At 34.5% G+C, this 23,104-nt stretch overlaps 1 protein-coding gene across 11 annotated transcripts in view; it reads right to left on the reverse strand.

The window, feature by feature from the left end:
* Window positions 1–23,104, reverse strand: part of GRIA4 (glutamate ionotropic receptor AMPA type subunit 4) — a 377,547-nt gene that overhangs the window by 99,577 nt on the left and 254,866 nt on the right. For all 11 annotated transcript variants that reach the window (XR_012497413.2, XM_088791479.1, XM_074335547.2 and 8 more), the window contains exon 5: window positions 15,325–15,509. Coding sequence is in view for 10 of the 11 variants with exons in the window: in XM_088791479.1 (XP_088647605.1) it covers window positions 15,325–15,509 (185 nt within the window). In the remaining variant the exon portion in view is untranslated. The remainder of the gene's footprint in view (window positions 1–15,324; window positions 15,510–23,104) is intronic.

Consider the following 23,104-nt stretch of genomic DNA (forward strand, 5'->3'; position numbering starts at 1 on the left):
TTACGTGAAATTGACATCATGGTTGTTGTTTTACATGGCTTTCATCATCTCAGCTAAAGTAAAGACTATCTCATTAAAGAAATTAAGTCTCAGTGAATTGAATTTGGATGAAGAACACACGTGTCTCTGTATATCTAATGCTATTCTTTTATAAAGAGGAGAAAGAAATAGCTTGAGGTGAATGATATGAATACAAAACACCTTCATTTGGGTGTTTTGGCCAAGTTGTCAAGGGAAAACAATGCCTAGGGTGAGCCTGGTTGTAATGATTAATTATGACCCTTCATAAAGACAGAAAAATGTAGGCGTAAAAAATCTGCATCTCCATTCTTTTTATCTTCTTAAAAGAAACAGAAGATGAAACAAGAGAAAGAATAATGATCAAATGTCTGAAGTAGAGTTCTAAAGAATGGGTTAGGAAGGATATACAAGTTACACTGATCATACACTTTCAAAGGAGCCCTTTGAAATCTTTACAAGACTAAAACACTTAGGAAAAGTGATTAATTGGTTCCTTTAATTACTTTGTCTTATTTATTTTTTAGGAAGTAAACAGCTGTTTAGGAATATCCATGGTGTTGGTCAAATGATTCAGTTCTAAAATCAGGGCTACATACTGGTATATTAGTAAGGTAGGTGTCAGATGCCATAACTGCAGTTGTTTTTTAACAAATTATGGTATAATCAATTTCTATAAGTGTGATTTTTAAATCTTTATGTATTTATTAAAATTTGGGAAAAACAAATCCAGGACATTTTTCATTCTTACCTTCATCTTCAAATAAATTTAGTTCAATAAATGTCTCCTTCGTATAGTTTGAGGTTAGGAGATTCAGGGATTATAAAGATAACTAAGTTAGTATTGCTGTTGCAGGATGTGTATTATCTCATAAGGGGATAAGACTCAAACAGAAATGACTGCAATACAGAGCAGAGGAAAGGAAGAGCTGTGGGCGGAGAACTGGTATCATTTGGTTGGCTGAACGAGGTAGTTTTTAAAGGAGAATAGCTGCTAAATAAATATTGATTGGATGAATAAGAAGTTAATGAGACTATAAATGTCACACACACTAGTATAGTAACATCAATTTGAGACTCACAAATGAATAGAGTTTGGTCTTCAATCCACAATTAGAGTTTGTGTTAATCCTTTATGTATCAACGGTTTATAAAGCACCCGGGGTCTTTCAAAATAAGAGCTGATATATTTTAACCTGGAACTATTATTATGAAGCTGCGATTGTTATATTGAGCACCATCTTTAAGCTAAAAATCTGCAATGGCATATTTGAATATGAATGATTTTGGTTTTCCTTTTAAATTGATTTTGTAAGTCAACTGTAAATTCCTTTCCCAGTTGTTATCATGTTCCAGAGAATTCAATGACATGGAGAAAACAGCACGACATATTTGGCGGTGTTAGGGACCTGATGCCTGGTAAATGATGGAAACTTATTGCAATGAGGTCAGTCACTCTTATTAATCGTTTTTTTCCTATGGAAATTTCAAACTCCCAAATGTCCCCTGAATGCGATTTTTAAGATGCTTCAAAATATTACAAACATAAAAATTTTAGTTTATTTAGTTAGTTTTCTTCAGTTCCATAAAAAGAAAAACACAAGGCGAGGGGCTTTTGCAAACAAGCTGCAGACTTAAATTACAACCTTGTGAGATAGCAGAAGGACTTCAGTTCTGAAGGGTGTGATGCCCAGATGGGGAGAGGAAAATAAAGAACCTCAGACCAAAAAGAACTGAGGCTGTTTAGTGTGAGAAGAGATTTAAGAAGATAGAGACTGAGAGCGCTCATCAAATATTTTAAGAAAAAGAGGTACACACACACATGCGCTCACACGCATACAGTGTGCATGTATTTTATATTTTCTTTTATAAGTGGAGACGTTAGAAATTATAAAAAGACAAACTGTTTTTTTAGGGGAAAGAGAGGCGAAGAGAGCTGCCCATAGAGTGAGTGGCTACCTCTCAAAATAGTGATCTCTCTGGAAGTTCCCAGAGGCTGACTGATGACCACTCAAAGATGTTGGGGGTAGAGTTATTTGGGTTCTAGAGTCTTGTACAGACTTCGAGTCCTATGTCTATATCACCAGTCGCTGTAAGAGACACTCCTGATGCCCTTTCTATGTTTTTCATCTTACCATTGCAATGCATATTTGCTCACCTCACTGCCAGCACATGAATTTCCCGGACTCAGGTTCTTCTCTGATGTCTAGAGCCCACTTTGCCCTTGGGGGTGGAGTGGTGGAGGGAGACCAGGTCAGAAGTGCCAGAGGATCAATGACCTCCTCTCCAGCCACCCTCATACAATGACTGACAGGAGCTGGTGCCTCAATATTCCAACTCCCTTGCCCTTACATGTGAGATGATTCTGACATGTATGTTCTACACTTCCTCCAGTAATTAGTTTACATTAATTTCAAATAAGATTAAGCCCCTGTCATCCACATAGTAATTCGTTAGATAAATTCTCCTTTTATTAATTGCAATTCTTCACTCTGCTTCCAGCATGTTCTTCACCTACCAAACCAACTGATGACGCATAAATCCTTGTCTTTAGGTCTGCTTCTGGGCAGAACCAACTAAGACAATCTCCAAATTTAAAAAAAAAAGAAAAAAGAAAAAATTACCAATGTGGCAGTGAAATTGATAATGTAAAAAACACATTTTGGGTAAGTGTCCCAAGCTTTTCATCTCTGTGGTATAACATACCTATATTATGTTCTGAATCCCTAATCCCTAATCTAGGTATAATCAAGGACTCAAGTTGCATAAAATACCATACTTTGATTTAGATATCTAAATTTAGTTAAAAAAAAGGTTTATTCTCTTACATAGGGAATTAGGAATGAACTATTATCTTTATTTAATAAATTCTGTATTTTCCTGACACATGATTTTCTGCTTCATACTGTCTTATGTACATTAAAGACACCCATTTTTAATACTGGTTTGCTATTGTTTCTTTCTTTGACTTTATTCCAAGTGTTAAAACGTTTTTTTTTTCTTCAGTTTTATCCTTTCAGATCACAGATTGTAGATAACTTCATATACACCTGTCCCCCACTGAGGGCCTTACAAGAGATATGATTTGAATAGGGTCTAGAACTATGAGTGAAAAGCAAGAGCTGAAATTCAGGTGTTTAATTCCCACTCCATAACACTCCACCCTGCTGTGTAACTGCCAATAGCTGCAGAAAAGCACATTGTAGAATACACCTGTATCTCCTTCTCTCTGAAAATTATGATGGTTTGAAAATTCTACCTCCAAAAAGCTTGAATAACATTATAATTATCATCATGTTAACTATGAACATCTCTTAATAGAGATCCATTTTGAGTTAATAGCATTTTAATTTAGTGATTTAAAATATTTGCAAAGAGGCACAAAATATTCTATGGAATTTGTAATTATTAATTTGAAAGACACATAACAGCTTGAAAAAACCAGTGAACAGCATGTTCTTCTTTAATTAAAGAGACTTTTGTAAGAAGCAATATAAAAATTCTAATGAGATATAGGGGTAGCGGGGTAATGCTTTGCTTTCATAAACAAACACATTAAAAAAATGTAGTCATTAAGTGATGAAGCTGGGACTCTAGCCCAGGTCCTTAGCCTACAATTTTCATACATTTTGAATTACTATACCCTGTTGCCTTCCTTAGGCCATAGCAATTCAGAAAAATGACATATTTGTGGCCAATATTAATATATCTTTCATAAGAGCAAAATGAATAAAACAGACACTTGTGAGAGTGACATTCTCTATCACATTAGATATTTTATGAATGCCAAACTTGTTTATGAGAAAAACTAGATTTCTCATAATGAAACAAAGACACAATTCCTTTCCTTCAAATAATCTCCTGTCTGAACATATTGCTTATTTGAATAACAGCATATATGCACGGTGTTCCTAATTCCATTTTGCCCTAGACTGGGGCAGGGACACACAGATGGAGAATTATCAGGTCAAATGTAACACAGCCAAGTCTGGGTTTGCAAATTATACATGTATCCATAATAAAGTAATTAGCAGAAAAGCTTAAGTAATTTGGATTCAGTTTCATACAATTTGTACTTTACTAGGTGTATATTTAAAATGACAGTTAAAGTACACAGCCTAAATTTAATGCAAATCCAATTTAATCCAATAGATAATTCTATTTGTGTGACAAGCTCAAAGTGACCAATTAAAGGTTAAACTATGTACAATAGAGTTTAGTTTTAAATACATTTTATGGTGTTTTCTTTGAAAATGTGAACTCCTTAAATGGTAGTAGAGTTAACTTTCTATTAATCAGAATATTTCATTTCTTGAGGTGTCCCTAATTGGACATATTGTCATAGAATAAGTATTTATTTTTGGGTTATAAAGAAAACTTGAGGGGGTAGTATTCTGGTAGCCATGGTGATCTTGCTAAACATCAGAGTTGCCATTTTGTTCATTTACTTTTTCGTCTGCTGAGATTTTTACATTAGCAAAAATAACAGTTGGTGTACAATGGGGGGACATCAAAAGCAAAACAACAAAAAGGAAGGATCATAACTCGAACAGCCTGACAGCGACTCCTGAGTCTTTTCACAGAACCCCATGATTGGGTATTACTCAGTTTGCTTTTTTTTCTGGGTAATGTTTTTTTGGATTTTAGCCAAAATTCTTTGCTTGTATAACTCTATGCTGTGTGGCATGGCAGAAGGAGGCCAGCATGCCGACTGACCCTCTGGCTTGATGTGGAAAGATAAGGGAGATCCTGACAAATCAGTGGCAAAAAAATAAAATCATCATTGTCATCACAAAAAAAAAAAAAAAAAAAAAAAAAAAAAAAAAAGGAAAAAAAGAATGAAAGAAAGAGAAAGGAAGAAAGGAAAAAAGGCAAATAAAATGCAACGAGGTGACTGCAAAAAAAAAAAAGTTCTGTGGTCACTTTTGTGGGGGTTAATATTAGGTTGGTGCAAAAGTAATTGCGGTATCAAAGGTTAAAAATAATTGCAAAAACCTCAATTACTTTGGCACCAATCTACCGTGTTTCCCTGAAAATAAGACCGGGTCTTATATTAAGTTTTGCTCCCAAAGACACATTAGGGCTTATGTTCAGGGGATGTCATCCTGAAAAATCATGCTAGAGCTTATTTTCCGGGTAAATTTTATTTTCGGGGAAACACAATAATAGGCTAAATAAGGTTTCAGAGGGTTCTTTGCTGTAGGAATTCTTAGAAATTTTAATATGCTAATGAACACTAAAATCCCAACTTCTATAGAACAGCCTTAAAAGGTTGTTTAAGAAATCATGACATAGGGGAGGTTCAGCTCTGGGCAACGCGGGTCTGCGGGTTCAGTTCCCATGTGGACCAGCGAGCACCGCCCCCTGCAACTAGAATGAAATCAATGAGCTGCTGCTCAGCTCCTGGATGGCCAGATGGCTCAGTTGGTTGGAGCCCGGGCTCTCAACCGGGATGGTGGGCTGCGCCCCCTGCAACTAAGATTGAAAGGACAAAAACTTGACTTGGAAAAGTCCTGGCAGTACACACTGTTCCCCAATAAAGTCCTGTTCCCCTTCCCCAATAAAATCTTTAAAAAAAAAAGAGAAATCATGACATATTCTGTGCAGTCATTAAGAATGATGATGTAGATTTGTTGCTACAGAAAGGGATTTACAACATATTGTAAAGAAAAAAAAGGTTCTTTAAGGACATCTTCTATATAGCATTACACTTCAGTCATCTCTTTCCTTAACTTTCACATACATTTCACATTTCAGTTGTTTTAATGACACTTTCTTATTTCTTTACAGTGTTGATCATCTTTGCCCACCATAAAAGCACAACTAAACCATTTGAGGTGCATTTAAGATAGGTTCTGTCCATAATTTTGTAATAGCACCTCACTATTTAACAACTTCAGCTAGTAACTTTTTGATCATGAGGTTTTAAATTTGTATGATTGTAATTATATCCAACATATGAAATTGTGGTGAATTAAATATGGAAGACATATGACACCAGAGTTATTCTCTTTATTTTTATTTCAGCAGAATATTTTCTTTGCATTTGAAGTAATTTGTTATGTCATACTTCAAACAGTTCCATACTAGAGAGTCTGGTGCCTATGAAATGGATTCAGAGAAAGAACATAGATGTTAAGTAGATATACTGTCTTCATAAGGGAGTAAAAACTTTTCTGAGTAAACTCTTTACATTTGTTCAAATGATTAACTCCAAAGTCATTTTTAAAAACAAACAAGCGAAAGGTCATAAATAAGAGAGGAAAGGCAGGAAAAATATGCCTCTCCCTAATAAACATGATTCTCCTATTTGGTGTTGGTATGGAATATTTGCTTAACAAGCTCACTGGTAGGTATTTTGTCCATATTTTACATAGGACAGTCAAAATTTGAAGACTATTATCCATAATGACTGACAACACTGTTAACATTGCTGAAAGAAAATTTGTTTCTTTTTTCAACCCCAGTTAGATCAGTTCAAATTCTCAAAATTTTAACAAAAATAGTAGAGACTAGGACTACCTAAGTTAAATGTGTATCATGGTGTTTGGCAAAGTAGACATTTAATAACTACACTGAGTAACTAATATCTCATATCACTACTTGGTATTACATATTTATTTGTTTGTTTATTGAGTGGCTCCGCGAGCAGCGATTTCTTCTGAGCTTACGACACTTGTGTGGCCTATAATAGGCACTCAATAAACATTTGTCACATAGATGTCAAATAAATGAAGTTACACATTGTATACATGACACATAAAAAATAAAGTATAAGGATTAAAAACCATTGCTTGTTTGGTACACTATTTTAGTCACCACTTCCTGTGCGTTCTCTATGTTTTCATCAGAATTGTCATTCTAAAACACATAGTAGATCATGTTTAAAAACATCCAACGTAATCTAAATGCTAAGATGAATTTAAAACTACTAAGTAAAGTACAAGGTCCTTCATAACCTGTCTTCAATTTGCCTTGACCATCTTCTCATGTCCTCTGCATGTGATGTTCCAACCACCCTCACTTGCTTTCTGGACACAAGTGGATTCCTCCCAGAGCTCGCTCTGGACCTGTCATTTGCCGTGAATGACCTTTCCCAGTTCTTTTCCCTGGGGAATTCTGACTCATCTTTCAACAATTTACTTTCATCTTTATTACACATTTCCAAATTGTGCTATATTATTTGCTAGTGCTCTTCTGTTTTCCTTTACGTTTGAACTTCCTTCAAGGGCTGCCTTGAAATTGATTTCACATTATATACAGTGCTTGGAAATTAGCAGGTTTTGGATAAATATTTGAATAAATGAGTTGAATAAATGAGTAAATGGAATAAATGAGTTAAATAGTTGAATAAATGAGTAAATGGAAGTGTTGTGTGCATGTATAAGAAAAGGAAATGGTAGGGTGGGCAGAGAAAAGAAAATTTGTTTTTCTTGTGTTAGCTGCAACTTATCTATACTATTACATCTTTATATACTAGAATATTTGACTTCTAAGTTTATATTATGATAACAATCAGCAAAAATAAATACAAAATTAATTATAAAAATAGAATGTAAATATACATATTTTTAGTATATATTCTGTGCTTTTAGAAGAAGGACATAGAGTGAGTACAGTGACAATTTAAGCCTGGATTTTGAAACAATATAACAATCATTTGATATATATGACACTGGGGGGAAAAAACTTAAAAAAACAGAAAATAAATGTCCCATGTATTTACAATCTTGATCTTTCTTCCATTTGCCAGTGATTGTGTGAAACTTATTTATTTATTTTTTTTGTAAAAATGAAACCACTTTAATTTTCTTCTACAATCTGATCTTAAATTGGACACCAGTTGTATATGAGCTCGCAGAAAATCTAGATCATCAGTAGGGAAATCATATACAATTACATAGTGAATCTTAAGGGGAAAATTGGGAGTGAATGTGTTCCATTACCTTTCTTACTGAAGCCAGTGATTAAAAAGATGCATCACTTCATTTACTGGCAGGTAGTACACTTTTGTACTAAACTATTTAATTCATTTAATATAAATACTCTATGATTTATATATATTTATATTTATACTTATACTTTCATAATATTTATGTTTAATATTTATAAGACTCAGAAAAGTGTCCTCAAAAGTATTGTTGAATATTTTGCTTCTTTTTTGTGAAATCACTGCCTTTTAGACATTTGAAGAATACCTGCAAAATTCCACTGAAATAAGTTTTCCTCTCTTTTCTATTTAATGAGGAATATTACTTACCTTTCCCTAAACCACAGTAGATAAGTTTATGCAGCTGCTTTCTATTTAAGGCTAGAAAAACCAGTCTATTTTATATCTCTAAAATTATCAAGCAGATTTTGCTTTATCTTTTTTAAAGAAGTTGAGCTTTTAAATGTTTGTGTCTACAATAATAGTGGAAACTAGTCTAATTAGTGTTCTTGTAGCAATAACTAAAACAAGTTTAGCTGAACACAATCAACTCCTGTAATTCCCAATTGTAAGATAAAAGTACTTGCATTCTGACAACTATATTTTTCTTCTTCTTCAAACACTATATCCATTTCTTTCTTTACTTTTCCTTTTATTTTAACTTCTTAAAAATTTTTATACAAAAATGAGGAATAGCTGCAACCATGGTAATAGTTGCTAAGAGACAATTAGAGCAGCATTTTTAACTCCCACTAATTTCATTTGCACTAGTCTGATGGAGCTCTGTAAAGGTGATTCTATTTTCTGTGAAAACAACAAACCCAGTGCATCATAATGGGACTGGCATATTCAAATCCATTCAGTTAAAAATTAAGATTAAAGAAGTAAAATCCACCTTTTCTTTTTAAACATAACCTCAGGTGTTTTAAGTTTCTTCTTACTTTGTTGCAGCTCCTGACTGAGCAAAGCTCGATATGCAAAAGCAGCTTTATAATGAAGCAAAAACAGCAAGCTCTGCCAGGACTGCAGTGTGGGAAATAGGTGATAAGATTTCTCTGCTGTAGTAATTTCTTTGAGTGCCCAATTTGTTCCTCTTCTATCTCACTCATTGTTACTTTAATATATGGAAATGAAACTCTTGGGCTTTTTTCAGCCTATACAACAAACTTCAGGAAACCTAGATTGCCCATCCTCTTTGGTGGGGGAGATATTCTGGACAAGAAAGCTTCTCAGACAATTAAATTGTGGGCTAACCTCCTGACTACTGGGTGCTCTTTCCTTAAACATAGAAAAGAGATATCACCTGCCCGTGTCTTCATGTGTAGCTCACTCAGACTTTTCATTTATTTAACAATTATTTTTTGATACCCTTTCATATCATTGAGGATATATTGGTAAATGATAAACATGCACCCTCCTCTGATGGAGATAAGATTTCAACAGCAAAAGCAGATAGCTAAACTAACACAGTGCAAGGAATCCGTATTCCTGCTATCTCCAATCTTTACAGCTTTACCTTTGATTACTGCCCCACTCTAATTTCTACCTTTGTTCCCCTACCCAGTTTTTATCCCATCTAATTCGTCTCCACCTTTTGAGCTTTTTCATTTTTCAACCACCTTGCCTTAGCAGTCTGTCTGGAATACCCTCACCCCTTTTCTGTTCCTGGGAAAATACAGTGCATTTTCCATTTAAATGTCTTTTCCCGCCATGAAGCATTTCTGACAGGTTTGATTAGATTTAGTTAACATCTTTCGGGTTCCTGATACATTTTTGTTTCTGAACCCATCAAATTGTCTTGTAATTATTTATGTTTCTGAGTTGTCAGCTTGAGTATACACATTCTCAGTGTAGGGGACATGTTTTACTCATCTTGGTACAGTCCAGCAGTGCCTGGAATGATTTCTGGTACATAGATGTTGGATGAATGTATAAGAAATCAAGTGCAGAATTGTCCTGTTTACTCCTGTTGGCTTTCCTATTGTCAGAATGCATGCTGCTTAATCCTTCTCTAGATGATTCCAATAACTGAAGCTATTTTCTCCAATGATCACATCTCTTCTGTAATGACTACCAACATAACTAAAGATAGCTTTCCTTTCTCTTGGTGCTTCTTTTTGTCTTTCCTGTCTCTTACACTTCTGTTGTTGAGGGTTTGTTTGTTTGTTTGTTTGTTTGTTTTGTTTTAATCAGTAAGTAAAATGCTCCTTCAAGATAATGAATGACTTAACCACTTATGACATGCTGAAGCATGCTCTTTAGGCCTTTGGCTCTTTTCAACTCTTTATTCAGTGTCTGAGATATTTTTGGGAGTGTATGTGGACAATGTAGAGTTCTAGATTTAGCACAATTCCTTTATCTTAGAGAATTCTGAAAATTTGTAAATGCAGACTCTAGATCAACAGATTTTATCTGTTAATCAGTATTGCCACAACTTTGGCAATTTGCCAAAAATTCTGTCCAAGGCCTGATATATTATTTAGCTGGTGCCAGATAAGGAGGCAGCCTTGGACTTAGAATAAGTTAACTGGGGCCATGTCCACATTTTATCACTCATGTGCAAATAGCAACATTTCTGTTTGTGAGGAATTTTCCACTTTCAAATTGATTGTGCCCTGAGGAAGGATTATTGGCTTCCATTTGGTGATGCAATAAACTTCAGAGAAGTCAATCATGGCTTTTAGATTTTTTGATTAATTTGCAAACAATATGGGAAGGTCATTGAGTTTGCTGATTATCTGAGATTCACACTGTGTCTAATGGGATACTGAGTTTTTCTTTAATATAGTGAAAGTGGGAATGCTGCTAAAAGGGGCACCAAATAAATTTGAGGTACATGGTAAAGAGATAGTTTGAGGTATCTGTGAGCCAGTTGTAGCGTCATTTTCCTCTCCCCTTTTCATATACATCTATTTCATGCTATAAGGTCACTGCTTGCCATCTTCTCCTGATAACTACTTGGTTAGATTCCTTAAATATTACTACATCCATGGTATGTCCCAGGGCCAGTCCAGTTCCAGTTACCTATCTAATGCCTTCAACAGCATCATTTATTCAGTAAGAAGGGACACTCATAGCAAAGTCCCTGAGGCAATATGAGATTCTTGATCACTTTCTCTGCACCACATTTCTAAAAGAGAGAATATGTTTTAGTAGGATTTTAGCAAATGCTTTTTGTTTAAACCACAGTTGACCAGATAAGAGTTAGTAAGTAAAACAGAAAATGTATCTGTTTTGCTTATCACTTTATCTTCAGCAGAACACAGTGGCTGACAGAACAAAGTGGGCATTGAGTACATAGTTGTAGAATGAATGAATATACAGAAAAGGCCACTTGACTGGGGTTTTATTTTATGCTCCTTTTCAGTGTGTATCCCATGTATAAAAGTCTATATTTCTTCAGAATCCCGTGCAATTATCAGTAAGTCTTCATTGCAAATAGCATTATTGACTTTTAGAGTGATCAAGGTTTTTCAAGATCATCTCAGCCCAATGATCCTTATTTAAAGTAAGAAAGGAAAAGTATGATGATTTTAAGTGATTCATTTACTTTTTAAAAATAAACACTTGAAGATATCTTATCCATCTCTCAGAATAGAAAAATCATTTGGGGGCTATAAGTAAAGTGAACAAAGACTGAATTAGAAGAGTACAAGCTATCTCACTGCCCATTGTGACAACTATATATTTCAGAGGATGAGTTGGGTGTGTTCATGAGAGGAGGGTTTCACTGAGAGTAGGAACACAGAAATCTAGTTGCAGGACCATTAGTTTGTTTTTATGGTGGAGTAAACATGTGAGCAACCATTAGCTTTTAGTGCTATGTTGCTCAAATAATTTTTGATGCTAGAAAAATAAAGATCAAGATTTGGTTGCTTTTTTTGCAACTGGGTTAAACATGTGAATCAAAGCCTCGTACTTCAATGCTTAATTGATGTGGTGTAAGAGTCCGTAGGGACTCTTTGCCAATAATCACATTCAAAATTTATAATTAATGGATATGTATGAAAACTAAAGAACATGTGAAAAGGCTCCCACTATAAGTTACTTCTTTTTGATATGAAAACAATTCATTTGCTTCTAGTTATTTTAAGCTATTACCGGTATGAGCTATTCTAGAAGACAAATATATTGTTAAAGGAAGAAAATGACGTGCGATGAATAATGCCATTGTCCAAAATGGATACTTTAATATTAGTAAACGACACTTCCTCTCAATAATTGATTGCAAATTCAACCAATACTAAAAAATATTGTTAGTTGTAAGTTTCTTTTCAAAGTCGTTTTCTGCAGATAAGTGGACCTAATAGCCCATTGTATTTAGAGAGTCAAAAATGCAATTTGTTTTATTGCATTGATACATATAAGTGACAATAATCTAACTTTGTAGTTTTGTTATATTTCTATTGCTTTAAATAGCTCAGTGAGTGATAGTTACATAAATTCTTCCATTTATTTCCCTATGGTGTAATTTAAGGTAGAAAAATCAATACAGCTTAAACTACAATTTCAAGTACTGGTTTTGAAGTGTTTGAATGAGTATATGGCTGACTCTTATAAATATATTGCTATTTAAAAGAACTAATTAATTCATGGCATAAAAATAATTTGGAAAACATGTACAGAAGATGAAGTGTTTCTCTAACCACAGTTGTCCACTAACATATTTTGAGAGAAATTTGTATGAACTCTTCACATTATGTTTTTGAAAACTGATACTAATTAAAATATCAAAAAAGTAATTATTGACAGCATGCTACCATAATATGAAGCATGCCAATCCTTCTAGAAATGTACTAACACATCCTTATCTTCATTGTATTAATTTTAACATGTTCAGAGAGAGAGCAACTTCTTTTCAAATATTTTTCTGATCAAAATTATTTAGCATTTTGCTTTTTAAAAAGTGCTTTGGTTGATTCTCTGAAATTGTTTTGTATTATTGTCTCAATTTATTAAAGAAGATGTTGAATGACAGAAGTATTGAAGTATAGGTACAAATTCCTGACAAAGCCTGGATAAAGTCTTGTTTAGAGGAGCCAAGAGTAAAACCAACAAACGTTAAAAGTGATTTTGCTTAGAGCTACAATGAATTAAAATATAGATAGTAAAAAAAAAAAATCATTTTCAAAATCAGAAATAAGCTTTTTTGTGGGGAAAATTTTATGGGACAATTAAGAATACATTATATTCTCATAATACAGTAGATTTTGTTATAATTTATGAGATTTATACCTGAGAGGAATTTTAAAGGAACGAAGACCTATTACTAGTCTCATTATTACTATGCAGTCATGATAGAATAGAAACGTTTCATAATTCATCAAGAAGAATAGTAATAGAAATAGGAAAAGTAGACACGCTTTCTCAGTTCTGGGGATCTCATGTATATATAGCATGGCGACTATAGTTAACAATACTGTATTACATACTTGAAAGTTGCTAAGAGAATAGATCTTAAATGTTCTCATCCCCAAAAAGAAATGGTAATTATGTAAAGTGATGGAGGTGTTAAACAACCCCACTGTGGTAATCGTTTCACAATATATTAGTGTATCAAATTATCATCTTGTACACCTTAAACTTGAACAATGTTATATGTAATTGATACCTCAATAAGGCTGGAAAAAAGAAAAAATGTAGTTTATTTGAAATGAAAAAAAAATTAAGATGTCCAGTTCCCTCAGCAAGAGCTTATTTAAGCCTTATTTAAATAGTTTATCCAAAGCACCTGGGTGTGTGGATTTTCTTCCTGGAAACCAGCTAAGCCTCTGAACTGAATCAATGTGCTTTAGGCACTCGATTGCTTTCTTCAGATATAGTCTTTTAAGCACAGGTGCTAAGTGGAGGGTCTTTCTGAGCTTTACTCACCCTCTGACAGGAACTTGGCAACCAGTCTGTTGCTGGAATTGACTGCTCTCTGGGATGCACGAGGAGTTATTTACAAAGCTTCAGTTGTTCAGGTCAAACAACTCAAGCTCTCAACACAGAGGGCAGGAGTGGGAGAATGAATGAATGAATGGAAGTTTGAGCTGAAATGACTGTCTTGCTTAAGAAAGTAAGATAAATTATTTTTTCTTGGATTCCATAAATACACATTGAAAAACTCATATTCTCTGAATAATTGCAACCTTAATAATTTTGAACTCCCTCAGGAATAACCTGAACGATGTACAGGTTTATAATGAACATTTTCCAATATAATATAAACATATTTCTTCAATCAAACATTTTTTTTTCTTCTATAAAAAGATAACAGGAGGTGAATACTTTGTCATTTCCTTTTGCAGTATGCTCTGGCTTCACTAGACCTTTAAAAGAAGTACCATATCCTTTTTTACCTTTACCTTTTACAAATTCTAATATAGTCGAGGAAGGAACTTAAGGCATCTGGTTCAGTGACCTTCTATATTAAGGAGGAATCTCTGAAACATGTTCATTTTGATTTTTATAGTTGAGTATTTAAGTTTTCTTTACAAATAAATCTGCACATTGGTAAATTTACTACTACAAATCAAATCATATGTTTATATAGATAAACTATATGTAGCAAACTAACCAACGAAACATCATGCTGTGATATTGTCTAGACAACATAACATATTGTAGATAAATATGGGCAAACATTTCTAAAACCGCTAGATGGCATTCATTCACTGCAATTTTGGCCAAATACACACTTTCAAAGCTTTATCATGAGATGCAGTTTAGGGAGAAAGCAAATGTTATCCATCATTTGAGGATATTTTCCTATCATTTAACACAATGACAAAGCTCTATTTTATCTTTTCTTTCAAATCAAATCAACAAATATTTATTGAAAGCTTAGTTCAAGGATTCTTCCTTTGTGCGAAGTGTTGAAAATCACCTTTCCTGTCGTAATAATATATTTACTTACAAAATCTAGAAGAAAATAGGCTACACCCAGTATGCCACTTAATTTTCTTTTATTTCATTGCTGTACTAATTCATGTTGCTATTTCTCATATAGCTATTTCTCTAAAGGTTAGAAAAAAACACATGGTCACAAATATTAAAATTTTCCAATATTTTTGATGGCATTAATCTTCCAAATTAATGTTTATGAAAATAAGGGGCCAAGAAATCTTGATGATTCATAAAAGGTCCTTTCTATTGTATGTCTTAAAAATGTGTGAGAATTGGTGCTACTAATTGCATGGAGACCTAAGAACCAAAATGGTCTTTGGTGATAGAGGATTATGATTTTTGTTTTGGAGATAAATGATTGAATGAAAATTCCCAAACTCCACGCTTCAAACTAGGTGGTTCGAGAAAGACATTAATGGGGACAAGTAAATCAAAGGTCAACTTTTTTGTAGAAGGTCTGGGTAAATAATATAAAATCCAGGACTTACCTGTTCTAATATGTTTTGAAGCCTCTCTATTTCACAGTCTATTACAAATTTCTTCTCTTGTCTTCTATCAAGTTCTTCTAGAAGTTGTCTATAGCTGACATCATTAAAATTTTCCACACATATAGCACTGACATGCCAACCATTTTGTCCTGCTTTTTCCATAATAGCTTGAAGTATTGAATATCCTAGTGGGAGAAAAAAAATCCAGACGGGTTACTAAAAACACCCTTTTCTCCCCTTTAATAACAGACAGGCACTATTCTGCATCAACATTTTTATGTTCCAAAATATACAATGGATGCTTAGAAATTTAAAAATCTGAGTGGTTATTTCCAAATCATTTGTTTTTGCTTTCTTTACTTAAAGCAACAATATCCTTTAAAATATTGCTTAGATGAAGTAGCAATATCATACCTTAAGTAAGCTCTCAAAATCTTTCTACTGAACACTATTACATTGCTCTAGACACATTTTTGATGAGATAAGCCCAAAACCAAATCCAGCACCACCTGTAGTGAATAACGATTTTATAAACTGTTAATTTTATGCAGTAGACAGAGTTAGTTTTGAATAACTGTTTTGACTCTCCCATTGAGCAAGGTAGAAACAACAATTTTTGGTTCAACTATGGAAGATAAGCTGTAAAACAAACAACAAGAGTGTAACAGTATTTATTGAGGACCCATTATTATAAATGGAGAAGGCATCATTTAGTTCTTTTTCCTCTTTTGACAAGGGAGTGATGTGGATGGACGTGAACTGAATAACCCAATAAGTGAGGGACTGGGCACTCAATCTCACAATCTAGTAGAGGAGACAAAGAATCAAATACACAAAGGCAAATTAGTTTTAAAAAGCATAATCATAACTGTATTCAATGTAAGGAGCTGGTCCAAGGGAAGGTTTGGTTAAATCCGTCTGGATGAGATAAGGAAAATTACCATAAAAGAGAAACAACTTGAATTAGTTATTGAAGATTGAGAAGGCACATCTAAGATTGCTGAAGAAGGAGGGGCATTTTTTAGCTGGAGACAGGTTTCCAGAGAGGATTGAATGGTCTTTACCCTGTACTTGGTCTCTTCTGCATGTGGAAGCGAAGTCATGGGTCTTGGTATCTGGGTTAAGGACGAAGGGGCAAATGTGTGAATCCAGCACTTAGAGTATGTCTTCATGCTATCATTGTCTTGAACTCTTGCTTTTTCCAGCCTTCAGTTTTAAAATGGAATGTGAGAGAAAGAGAGTAGATTCTTTGAATCTATGAATAGCCCAAACAGGAACTCATTAGGTTCAGAGTCTGTTAACCAGTTACTTCCCATCTGTGGCTCAGCATAAAAAAATTTGCTAGTCTTCTTTAAGAGGGTCTGACACTTTCTTAGGCTCAATATGGCAGCTGCCTATAGTTTCTCCCCCCCCCACCCCCATCTGTGAAATTAGAGTGAAGAGCTGGGAGGATTAAAAGTGAAGACTTAAAACAAATATATGATATGTATAAGGTAAGAACACACTTATTCAGTTTTCATTGGTATGTGAATCTCTCAAAGATTTTGATTTTTAGGTATGTTTTCTACAAGTCAGAGTTTCAAAAATTATGGGTGTTCAGTTAATATCAACAGATGGAACTGATGATGAGATCATATTTGAAACATAAATTACCTGATATCCTGCCAAATGAAATACTGTGGCAGTCAAGATTCATTTCTATCTAAACGGAAAGAAAAAAAAAAACTTCCCCAGAGGAAGAAGGAAGGCATGTTAATTACTATATAATTATTCTGGTATATCTGTTGCTCCATTTAGTCTTTCCTTTTGTAATGTATGCTTGTAATTATCTTTTTGAATCTTACCTAGGTTACCCCCACCCCCCACCCCAAATCTAGTACTCTCCCTTGTTTCCTATTTGCTGCTTGTGTAACATGATTATTTGAGTCCCACCTTAATATACATGTTTATGTCTCATTTATTATGTTACTGGGGCTTGCTCTCTGATAGTAAGTGAAGCAATGTTCCTCTTATTCATTTTTGACACCTATGAACGTGTTCTTTTTAAAAATACCAGTAGACATCTTACTATTCCTTTTTCTCCTTTTACTTATTGTTACACCCAAATAATTTATATACTTTCACTCTGTTTGATTTTTCACATGTTGTAAAAATGGTAAATATTGACCACACACATTGAAATAGTAGTCGTCCTGCTCCCTGAGATCTATTCACAGCTTGGCACAGTTGTTTAGATATTGCTTGCTTTTTTTTTTTGCATCATGTGGTTATCAGGTGTTATGTCAGTATTAGGCATCCAGGTTGTTATTTTGTTGCCTACAGGACTTTTACAACCATAAAGCAAAATTATAAATTCAACATTTTGTTACCTGATTTTTAAGATTTACAAATGTTCTGAAATAAGACAAAACTCTAGGACAAAATCTTTGTTAAATGGCAAAGAAAGTTGGCTGCCTAAAAGCAACCATTAATCATAATCAGAAATTACTGGCATGCTTTCAAAGCAGTGCAAACGATACACAGTTATCGTTTCAAAGCTTGGTTGAAAAGTTAAATTCTTTAATCAGCTGTGTTTGATTTTCATATGCTTTCTTATTCATTGCTACTCAGATGTGTGTGTCTCATTCATTTGCTAAGATAGTTGGGAATACATTGTAAATCAGAGAAAATACTGATGCTGAATCTATGATTACGTAACTTAGCTGTTATATAAACTGGAAAATCACAAGTCAAATTATACTACTAATTCTACATCTGGCTATGATTTGTATCTTCTAGTTATTAGAAAATCTGTAATGCAATATTGTTGACCAAAAGTGAATAGTTTTAGGTGAATATCATAAGACTATCGGGAAATTAACTACTGTAAAGGATCTTTTAAGTCTTCTACTTAAAAAAAGGCTGTTTAACATTTTAATTCAATATAATTTATTGAAAAGCTACTACATCCAAGATTTTTAAAGGTATGCCAAGACATCATTACTATCTCTACAAGGAATTAACTAGCTAGTAAAACTGATACGTAACTAACCATTATGCAAATTACACAGTATTATATAAATAACTTCAAAAGAACCAAAATTATTTTATTAGAATAGTAATGAGGGCATACTGTGGACAAGATCACATTGTTGGATTACAATAAGTAATTAAGAGCTTTTTCATAGTTATTAAAGAACACTATCAATTATATGTACAAGTATTTTAAAAAATGTTATGTCATGTAATGATATCAGTTATGCTAAATAGAATCATAGTGATGTAAGCAGACTTGAGCTACTGCACCCTTATACATCAGCGTTATTATATAATCCAGGATAATGACCTATTTTGGATGAGTTATACCATCCAGAGATGTGGCTACTACTATCAACACAAGCTGGGCTTATTTATTTGATGTTCTCTTTTGCAAGAGTTGCTTGATTCTACTATCTGTACACAGAGGGACAGGAGGAGAACAGGGAGAAATTTATGTCAGGGTGGATATAATTTTAACAAAAAAGTGTTATCCATTTGCTGTAATGAGACCACCACTATGTTCGTTTAGATGACAGAAAAGTGTTCATAGTGCTTTTGAATTAGAAGGTGATCAGTGCAATCAACCGGCACAGTATCAATAGAATGCTGGGTATAGAAATCATATTTCAGAGGAGAGAGAAATTGAAGAGAAAATGAGAAGAAGTGAGAATGTCGAATTTATCAAGGAATATCATCAGGGTAATGAAGTAATGAGATGAAGGGCACGCCGCTATGACGAATATGGGATAGAGAAACATCTAGGTCATGGGGACTGGTTTGGTAATGAGAGGACTGGGTAGGTCCCCTGAGGAGCTGTAAAGTTTCAAAAAGGAGAAGTGACAAAGGGAGGTGGCAGCAGTTTATACTTACTCAAAATAAAGCCTCTGTCATTAACCTTATAAATTGCTATGCAGGTACCCACTACTACACCATTGATTTATCTGGTCTGGCACAATTACCAGCATCGCAAACTAGTGGATTTGACGAGAAGTGTATGTCTGGAAGAGAACTTCATGCTGTGTATGTATAATTCAGTTACAGAGAGGAATAGGTTCTGTAATCCCCACGGCATTTAAGGCCACCATGCTAGAACCATAGAGCAGATTTAGTTGGGATCCTTTCCAAAGCAGCTTAGGTACCAAAATAACATGTTCAAAGGCTGCAGTCTGGACTCCATGGTCTCAACACACTGGAGTAACCGACGTTGTAGCTTGGTTAAACGAGCTGCAGTTATGACTCTAGCATTTATTTATGCCATAGTTCAAGAAGGGCATAGAGAAAGTGAGCAACGGTCTTCCAACTGATACAGTTTGGCCATAACTTAAGATAAGATGCAATGTCTTGAGTTTTCCCTTTTCTACAAACAATCAACAGTAAAAATAGAAAATCCATCTTCAAAGATGGTCCTTCTGGGTCCTAACACTCCCCTAAGGCCTCTCATATTTTCCAGCAGTAACATTTAGTGTCCCCTGACTCCTACATTGCAGTGTATATATTTAATTCAGATGACACCTTACAGGGGAATTTGATACTTAAATCTTCCAAGTTTTCTGTCAGTTGCAACTGAACCTAACCCTTATTACTACAGGCATATGGCAAGTAATTTCAACAACTTGCCACAGGTTCAAAGCACTAAACACCTCCTCCCAGATGTGCCCTAATACTATTTTTCCTTATTTCTCTTGAGTTTTTCTAGAAACTGGTTTACTGGAGAATTTTATTTCAGTTATAAAGAATTGATAGGCCCATTAATTCATATATTCACTTGCTCACATAGCAACTAGATTGATCTTTGTAGACAGAAACTCTATGGCACTTCCTTACAAGAAGCCTTCAATGTTTTCTTATTCTTTTATGATACACACCAAAATCTGGTATGCTTGTCCCCTGCCTCTCTTTCGAGACTCATTTTGTATCACAATCCTCCTTGCTTTCTAACGTCCAGCAAAACTGGCTTTGTCAGACGTTCGAGAAGTTCCCACGTAACTCCACCCATGTGCCTCTGTACATGATACTACTCCCTTTGAAAGATCGTTTCCCTCCATTTTTTGCCTTCTTTTGGATGTTATCTCAGACGTCACTTACACTCTGACTAGATCATTACTCCAATCATCTAAGCTCTTGTAATTTTCTATGTATTTCTTTCAGAGATTTTGACCAGTTTCTAGTTATGCATAACAATCTGATTAGTGTCTTTTCTCCCCACTACATTGTAGGTTCCATAAAAGTAGGTTCTGTTTCTGCGCTCAGCACTTAGTCCAGTAGATGCTCAGCAAAGAGTTATTTGAATGCATGAATAAATTAACAGGAAATTTGTAAAGAGGAATCAGGATGTTTAAAAGGTCAGAAGTAAGAAGAAGCATAGCAGGTCATATTTGGGTACTTCAAATACTTTAGTTTATCTTGTATGTTTGGAAGAACAAAGAAGGTATGTAGAGAATTTGTGTGGCCTCTGGAAAGAGATTCAAAAGCTGGAGACGTAAGCAGGCAAGGGACATATCACAAGGACCTTCTCTACCATGTTGGAGAATTTTGTCAAGAGAGTGACAAGTTTGAATGTGTTTTAGAGGGATCATTTAGCTGAGGTGTGGAAAATACAATGAATGAAGTTAACACAAGAAATGGAGAACCCAGTTAGGAGAACATATTTAGGTAATGAAGAACGGAGATAATAGAAGTAGTGGATTCACTATATTATGCTTTATTATCATTTTATAATATCACTGGATCTCATGAGAGCCCTGGGAAGTAGGTATTATTATCCCCACTGTATAGGTAAAGAAACAGAGATAAAGATAGGTTATGTGATTTATATCAAATCATAACCATAATAAGTGACAGTGCTACAATTTGAACTCAGTCCGTTCCTTGCTCAAATCTAGGGACTTTTTTTTTTTTTTTTTTACCACATTTTAGCCAACAGGGCGAGTAGGAGATGAAATTGGAAAGGAAGGTTGAGGCTGTGTTGCGAAGGTCTTTAAAGTAACAATTGTCATCACCTCTTCTCACAAATAAACCTCATATTTTAGCATGGCCTGTGAGTGTTATCTTCAAAATATATCAAGAATCTGGCCATTTCTCCCTATGTCCACTGCCACTATCCAGGTCCAGACCACCATTGCCTCTTGTCTGGATTATTGCAATTATCTCCTTACAGGTTTTCTTGCTCTGCCTTTGCCCCCCTCAGACAATGAATAGCCAAACTGCAAGCAAACAATCATAACAATCTACATTCTCTCATTGCTTTTTTACAGTGGCCACCGTGGCCCCAAACCTCTGACCTCATCCACTGCTCTCTCACTCTCAAACATCACAAGCAAACTGACCTCTTTGCAGTTGTGACAACCTGCCAGGTGTGCTCCCACTTCAGGTTTTTCCCCCTGGAATGATCTCCCCAAGGTGGGTCTTCCAGGCTCATCTTTTCACTTCTTTCTGGTCTTTACCCAAATGCCCTCTCTTCAATGAGGCCATCCTAGGTTAATTTCTCTAAAATTTCAACTCCCTTGTCCTGAGATTTCCTATTTTCCTACTCTGCTTTATTTTCTTCCTAACACCACTATGTAATGTACTATATATTTTATTCTTCTATCTTGTTTATTGTCTATTTCTCCCACTATAATGTAATCTCATGAAGAGAGATTTTGTTTTGTTCACTATGCTAGAAGAGTTCCAGGCAACTGAAAAGCACTCAATGAATATTTTTGGATAATTAAATACTGAAAGTTCAATTGTATTCCATTGGCAACAGGAAAATACTGGAAGCTTTAGAGCAGAGAAGAGAAAAACTTATAAAATTGCTTTCATAATATTAGCTTTCATAATATTAATGGAAAAGATAGATTCAAGTAGAAAGAGAAGGAAGAAAGGGAATAATCCAAATAAGAGGCTACTAAAATTAATACAGGTGTAATAACTCCTCTAATCTAGATTAATTCAGAAAAAAAAAAGGGAAAGAAAGGAGAATGTTAACTGCATTTCTCTAAATTCTATACTTGTTCCCTCATTCTGTACTTATTTGTACAAGAGCCAGGAGATTCTCAATTGTATCAGGTGGAACCTTATGAGATTGCCACTTTTGTTAGTCTAAAATACTCAAATTTCAATAATGTCTTATGTTTCAACCTAGAGATAGCTTCTGAATTGATGGTAAATAATATTCAGTGGGATTACAGTGACTTGAGCCTATTTAATTTATACATTTAGATGCTCCTCCCCGCACGCCCCCTACCCCCACCCCCCTGAATTTGGTGGATAAACGCAAACCAGGGCAGAGGGAGGTCATGAGCTATAGGAACCAAGACCTCAGCACACCTCAGCAAGTCCTTAGGGTTTCCCTGGAAATTGCTCTAGAGTTTTCATTATCAATCTGCTTAGCAACCATCTTGAGTCTAAAGGCTAAAATAAGCCTCAGAAACACTAAGAACTAAAGGAAGTGTAAAATTGATTTTAGAAAGAACTCTATTGTAAATGATTAAAACAGAAATACTTTTAGTTCATAAAAACAAATCATCTGCTAACCTGGAAATGTTGGTTCATTGGTTGAGGGTGCAGGATAGCCAATACTCTCCATAGAATTCTGGTTCTTAAAAGACCAATTAATTTATTCTACCCTATGTTGAAGTTTGGGTCCAATAGAGCTCATTAATTAATCATGAAAGAAATCACTGGCAACAAAACACACAGAAGTGTTACACAACATATTAAATATCAGTTTGTTGTATTCACATGCCAAACTGTGTACTGTAAATAATATTAATTTGGA

Source organism: Rhinolophus sinicus, chromosome 14 (assembly GCF_057876585.1).
Source record: "Rhinolophus sinicus isolate RSI-liver-muscle chromosome 14, RSI-T2T, whole genome shotgun sequence".
NCBI classification, from domain to species: Eukaryota; Metazoa; Chordata; class Mammalia; order Chiroptera; family Rhinolophidae; genus Rhinolophus; species Rhinolophus sinicus.